Raw genomic sequence first — 7,447 nt, forward strand, 5'->3', positions numbered from 1 at the left:
TACCCCACATGGGAAATCCAAGGTTTTTTTTTTATATATGATGGATCTAAGTTTAGTTTATAAAGTTTGTTACATGGATAGTTGTGAATTGGCTGACTTGGGTTGGCCATGTGACTTTAGGCAATCATCTCATATATAATATGGTCACAATTTTTGTATTATACATTTATACCTTATTTTATACACCCTCTAACCCCCCTTGTGATAGTTGCATCATTTGGAAGAAATGTAACTATGTTCTATGCAAGTATAATTGTATCAATCCTATTTATTGTAGTCATTTTAGGTTGGTACAATTTGTAAAAGGATAAAATTTACTCCTTATATCTCAATGGATATCCTTTACTGAAGTCTTTATTGTTACATGATTGAGTTCATGAGAGACTTGTAAATATCTCTATATAACAAAGCACGTTCATTGGTAAAATACTTGATGAATCACGTTATTATTGAATTTAAATTATCCGGTTTTTGAGTTTATTAGACTCCATCAATAAATCTAAATAGGCAAATACGACCAATCAGGTCTTTAAGAGCTCGAACTTTAAACCTATTATTAAGTTCTCCCATCAATCGATAACCTCATGTATAGGCATGAAGTTACAATGACAATACGAAGTATTTATTTTAGAATTGTATATTTTAAAAATTTGAGATATTTTCATAGGTTGTCATTAAAATTAAGTTAAACTAGTTAAACCGACTGTACATACTACCTCCGTTAATTATTATGTGCAACTTTGGGCTATTATTTGTGAGATATAAAAAAAATCCGTCACTGTAATTTGTCCGACTGTAATTTGTCCGCATGCGATGATAACTATAGTTGACCTACCAAATTATGATAAGGTTTCTAATGATTAACAATAAAAAAAAAATAAAATAAAGTGATATTACCACCTGATATGCGGACTCTACTATAAAATCGGTGGATTAGCGTGAAAAGGGTGAAGAAACTAGAATAACCTATGATATTATAATAAATAATAAACAAATAAAATGATAAAGATAGGATAGAATGAAGTTCAATTAATTTTGTTCAACACGCGATAGAAAAAGGGTAGGAAGGATTAATTGCTTACAAAGGTGGGAGAGTGAGGCGCATAGTAAATTAGTAAGGTCATGCCAGCTAACAAACCATGTGCTTCATCTTTTCTTTATGGATTTTTGTTGCTTTGTACAGGCAACAAACAAAATTAATTAGAGGGTTTTTAATTTTTTAGTTAATCAGTTATATGACAACCAAGTTTCTGTCAAATAAAATAGAAATTTTAGTGATTGATTTTGGCTGCGCTATTCATTTTTGTTTACACATGACATGGTAGATGGTCCTGGATAATGAGCATTTATTTTCCACATATCATTAGTACCAAGTAATTAATGATAGAAGCTTAAATAATGATGTGTGTTAATGATGATAGGCAATTATGTCTTGTTTACAAGTAATGTTTTAGTGGAGTACTCTACTCGAGTGGCTTGTTGCTTGTAGCCAGTAATCCAGTATAGGTGTCAATTAAAACTATTGGTCAAGTTCGGGTCTAGTTCACATTAGATTGGATCTTTTAGGGTTTGGGACATGCTAAATTATCTTGTTTATGAAGATTAAATTCTTAATTGAATCATTTTAAATTAGACTTAGTTTTAAACACCTCAATCTACTTGAAGGTAGAATGGAAAGGAGATTGATGTATGCTTACTTTCATTTACTGGCTAATGGGTAACGATAGAAGAGTAAGGTCCCTTCACCTTATTTATGCTGAAATGATAATATTTTTGATAAATTTAAATTATTTTACTCAAGTGAAATTATTTTACTACTTAAAACTTATTTTTCTAATTCTCTATTATATTTATTCCTTTTATTTAACTAATTATTTTTAATAAGCTGAACTTATCTTATTGAACTGGGCTTATTTTTATTTTTATTAAGATGAAGAGATCGAATAGGGCCTAAATCACAAATCATATCTAAAATAGACTCGAGCAGGGTATTACGACAATTCCACACACATTTTTTCATTATCACAATGCCAAAGTACCACGTATTTGTACCAAAAAGAAGTCAATTGGTACCAAACAAAAAATATACATTAATTGACTCCTTTGTTTTAGTAGCGGGATTGATTGGAGGTAATTATTCTTAGAAACAAGGGTGAATACAGGGGTGGTATAATACCCCGACCCCAAACAAATTAGGGAGGAATATATTGTCACAAAATGCGCATCAAGGTCCACCAACTGTTCTCACAGACCAACCCAAATCCTTCCGGCGCCTTTTGTCCTCACTCATGCGTACCCCAAGAAAACTTCCCAAGAGGTCACCCATCCCAAAACTACTCCCAGCACGCTTAATTGTGAAGTATCTTAGCATATGAGATCCCTAAAAGGAAGATGCATCTTGTTGATATGATTAGTACATCAAATCCTTTTTTAAAGCAATCATAAGGGGTATTACAGGTGGTTTTGAGCATGTACAGGGTGGTCGATTGCAAAGGGCTCCCTAAGTGAAACTATGGTAAAAGGGCCCCGGTTTTTGAACTTAGTAACATATTTTTCCTACAAAATGATTTTAGGACCCAAGTTAACAAAATTGGACACTTTCGAGTGTTATCATTTGTAGCCTCACCTGTGGGTGAATATATCGTATCCTATCACTAGAGTTGGCTAGTGGGCCAGGTTGGAAACAACACACCTCGATCCGCAAGGGTGGAATAGCTAGTGGGTTCACTGGGTTTGGCTCGTTTCGACCTCGATTCGATCTCGACTCGACACAACTTGAGTTATGAAAATTTTACCCTACACCCTAGTGTAGGGTGTGTTACCTATACCCCCTTATGCTACGTCGTTTTGTAGCTGGCGGGGAGTACTCATGTGCTGCTTCATGCTTCGATTCTTTCCCTTTTTTTTTTTTCTATTTTTAAATTCTTTGTTTCTTATTATTCAAGCTATGTATATATATATGATTTTAAACCCTATATTTTCTCTCTTCTCAATTGATCAACTTCCATTTTTGAACTTACATTCTCTCTGGTTAATTCATCTTCTTCATTTGATTTTATACTAATTTTCCAGTTTATTGTTTCTATGAATTTGATAATTGTTATTGATCATCAATGGCAAATTCTTCATCTGGAGATTTCGATGATTTTGATTGTGATTGCAAAAGTGTGTTTTCATCTGGAGTTTGATTGACTGATTCGTTTGTTCAATAATGTGAGTAATTATCATCATAATTTTGTAATTTTTTATCATCTATACTTTGTTATGTTATAATGCTCTGTTTATTTCAACTTAATTTATGTATTATTATTCGTTTTCGTTCTTTCAATTTGATTATATTTCGATGAACGTTTTTTGATTGTTAATACTTTGTTATGAACATTTCGTTGCTTCATTTCTTTGCTCTGTGTTAGAGAATTGCGTGTTTTTAGATCATTTTAGATCATTTTTATACTTTCAATTAATCATTTATGTTTTATCATTTGGTTTATTCATGTGTTTATGTTAAGTCTCAAAGTTATATATGATCATTTGTTTTTACATTTTATTCCTGAAAATATTATGTGTTAAAAATTTTCAAGTTGATCATATCATGTGCTGTTTTATTATTGAACATTTTATTTATTAATTATTGTTCATCTCTGAAACCCTTTATGTTCATTTATAATTGTATATTAAAACTTTTTGCAGTGGAAAAAAAGGATGATATTGTTTATGTAGAAGTATCAAAGACTGAGTTAAAGGATAAACAATTTAAATCTGAAGATGAAGCTTTTGAAATGTATAACGAATATGCTTTTAGAAAAGGTTTTGGAATTCGAATTGGGAAGAGTAAGAGAAGAAGAGATGATTCATTTTTGATGAAGAGATTTGTTTGTTGTAATGAGGGATTCAAAGATGATAAGTGTAGGAATAAAAGGTGTTATGAGAAGTTGGATATTCGAACTGGTTGTTTAGCTATTCTGCAGTTTCATATTGATCATTTAGGTGTTTATACATGTACAAGACATGAAATGATTGATAATCATGATATGATTCCTCCTGAAAAAAGGCATTTGATAAGGTCTCAAAGGGCTGTCAATAAAGACCAACTTCTTTTCATTTCTACAATGAAATTGAGCGGAGTCAAAGTTATTGATTCTTTGAGGGTTCTAAAGAAGGAGGTTGGCAGATCTCTTAATCTTTCTTTTACTGCTCCTAATGTGTATAATGCATTATCATCTAAAAAAACTGCCAAAATTGAAGGATGTGATAGTAACCAATTGATTAAATATTTTGCCAAGAGACATGTGGATGAGACAGATTTTTACTAGCTATGATTTTGAACAGGATGATAGTGGTGCTTTATTTAGCTTTTTTTGGCGTGATGGTAGGATGATGAGAAATTATCATTAATTTGGAGATTTGTTGGTTTTTGATACCCAACCTATAGATTTAATAAATATGGAATGAATGAACCATCATAGTAACAATGTCATATTTGGTATGGGTTTTATTCTTAGTGAGCGCACCGAGTCTTTTGATTGGTTGTTTGACCCATTTCTACACTCAATGGGGAGGAAAAGTCCCATTACAATTATGACCAATCAAGCACAAGCGATTGCATCGGGTATAAGAAACATTTTTCCTTCAACTGTCCATCATGTTGATTCTGGTTTGCGTTTTCCAGAAATTCATATCTTCTTGTAGCCCTGGGAAGGATATTATTAAGCATGAAGTTGTTTTTAATAAAGAAACACATGCAGTTTGTTGCACATGCATGTACTTTAGTGAGACTGGTTTACTTTTTTCTCATTCTCTTCGAGTTTATCATTTGCATTTTGTGCGTAATATTCCACAAGAGTATATAATGAAACGATGGAACAAAGGCTGACATGTGTAGTCATGGTATTGAAGAACCTACTTTGAGGACAAATGTTGTGGCTACTAGTGTTTGGAGGTCACAAACACTCAGAAAGTTTGTTAAGTTGATAACAAGTCGTCAGAATTCTTTGAATGCAAGGGCAGAGGTTGAGTGTTATTTCAATCTTTTAAAAGAAAAGGTTGAGAGCGTATCAAGTGCAATTGATTTTAGTGAACCTGTTGAAGAGGTTGAAATTGTTGATCTTGAAATCAAGAATCCTCCAAAAGCTAGGCCTAAAGGTGAGAGGAATTTAAGGCCTCAGAGTACCTTAGAGAAGCAGTGCAACAAGGCAAAGGGTAATTGGAAGAGGAAAAAGTCAATGTACACTCCTTACAAAAGGGCTATAGGGCAAGCAGTTGTACAGTTATATGATCATTTAATATTTTACAATTGATCATTTACGGTTTCTGAAATGAACATGTATGTTTTTCTTTTTTTTTTAGGAACTTGATGAGAATGGTTATGTTGTTACTTATGCTAATTCTATCAGTGAACCCACCAAATTGATTGTTTTGAGAAATAAACAGACTCATGTAAATTTAATTTTTTTTTTAAAAAATAGTTTATTTATATTTTATATATTAATGATTTTTAATAATTTAAAAATATAGGTTGGATTGAATTCAGCTGTTTTAGAAGAAATTCCTTCTAGTACTAAGGAATCGGATAAGAGTTTTTCTAATGATTTTGATCAGGTATGTTTGTTTGCTATTGATTATAAATTTATTTTATTTTTGTGCATTTATTATGTATATAATAATTTTTTTTATTTATTTATTTTTTTGTTTTTTGTAGGCTTCTGGTGCAAGCACTCTGCAATCTAGCATTTCTGTTGATGTTGACACTAGTAGAAAAAACTAAATGGGCAGCCCCAAATGGCAAGCGGTTATTGAATTCCGCTTCCATAAACACCCTCAAAAAAAACTGAAACAATCGAATGGCAAGCGGTTTTGGGTGAACCGCTTGCAAAAGTGTAAATGGCAAGCGGTTTGAACATTGAACCGCTTGCCATTATTTTAAAAAAACCCTACCAAAACCCATTTGCCATTTCACGCCTCTTTCATCTCATAATTCACACGCCTCCACTCTCTCTCCTCTCATTCTCACGCCTCCTCTTAGAATTCTCTCTCCATTTCTCACTCTTCTCTCTCCATTTCTCACTCTATTTTTCTATCTCCTCTCCTATCTCAATCTCAATCCCAAGCCTTCCCTCATTTTCGAGCAAAAAACCGAACCAAAAATCGAGCTTTTTCAAGTTGCTTGGTGGTGGTGGTGATGCGGGTGCATGCGAACACTAGCATGTGGGTTTTCAAGTTTTTTGGTCAAATTCGACCATGAAAACTCTAGATCGGTCGAATTTGACCATTAAAACCATAATTTCAAGCCAAATTTTTGGTAAGCTTCTCTTTTTACTTTTTTTTTCCCTTTTCTTTTCATTTTTACTGTGAATTTGTTGAGTTTTGATTTGGAAATCTGAAGTGGGTCTGTTGTTTTTAGTTGAAATTATAATGGGTTATAAGTTGATTTTCACATGCAATTTAAATGGATGATTTTTATGACAAATCTGGTAATCATTTCTTGGGTTATTTGTTGGTAATCTATAAGGGTTCAAAACTTTTTATTTGTAATTATAGAGGTGGTGCGCGTGGGTTTGGGATGGTGGCTAGTGGTGGGCGTGGGTGGGGGCTGGTGATGCGCGTGGCTGCAAGCTGGTGACGTGTGTGGGTGCGAGCTGGTGGTGGAACAAGAGCAGCAAAACTTGTTATTGTTTTTTTTTTTATCAAAATGTAATATTAAAACAAGTGATTAATGAAATTATTATGTTTATACATATGCTAAGTATTTGTGTATCAATTTAAGTGAAAAAAAAACAAAAAAAAAATTATTTTTTTATAGCCATAATGGGCAGCGGTTTGGCGCCTAAACCGCTTCCCATTACCTCTAAATGGGAGGCGGTTTGAACCGCTTGCCATTTAAATTGGCAATGGCAAGCCCCCCAAGCCCATGCGGTTCATAACCGTTTCCCATTAAGGGGTTTGAACCGCTTGTCATTTAGTATTTTCTACTAGTGTGATATTTCATGTCTTGCTAAGGTTTTGTTTTTTCATATCTGTTTATATAAGTGTTTGTAACTGATCATATATTGATTTTGTAATGATCAATTAAATATTTTTGCAGGCAAAGGATTTAAATGTTGTTGAAGGTGTTTCTTTTGTTCAAGCTCGTTCTAATGTTGGTGCAAATAAAGGTGCTACTGGTGTTAAATCTAATTCTCAAGTTAATCCAAGAGTTCCAATTCATACTAGTGCGTCAACAAAATCTCAAGTTGGTTCTTTTGTTCAACCTACAGTTCCTAGCATTGTTCAAACTTCAACTCAGAATTGTTCAAACTTCAATCCAGAAATGTTCATATCTAATTCTAGAAATGTTCAATCAACAAATGTTCAAGTTATTCCTTCCACAGTTCAAAGAAATGATCAAGGTGCTCGTGTTCAAAATGTTCAAGTTATTCCTCCCACGGTTCAAAGAAATGATCAAGGTGCT

At 33.0% G+C, this 7,447-nt stretch overlaps 1 protein-coding gene across 1 annotated transcript; it reads left to right on the forward strand.

Annotated features, from left to right (window-relative positions):
- The first annotated feature begins 3,113 nt into the window (after positions 1-3,113).
- Positions 3,114-4,313, forward strand: LOC145575589 (protein FAR1-RELATED SEQUENCE 5-like). The gene is made up of 2 exons (XM_081633434.1): positions 3,114-3,165; positions 3,691-4,313. Exons 1-2 carry the CDS (start codon positions 3,114-3,116, stop codon positions 4,311-4,313), a joined length of 675 nt encoding a protein of 224 aa, XP_081489560.1.
- The last annotated feature ends 3,134 nt before the right edge of the window (positions 4,314-7,447 follow it).

Source organism: Chenopodium album, chromosome 13, assembly GCF_948465745.1.
Source record: "Chenopodium album chromosome 13, dcCheAlbu1.1, whole genome shotgun sequence".
NCBI classification, from domain to species: domain Eukaryota; kingdom Viridiplantae; phylum Streptophyta; class Magnoliopsida; order Caryophyllales; family Amaranthaceae; genus Chenopodium; species Chenopodium album.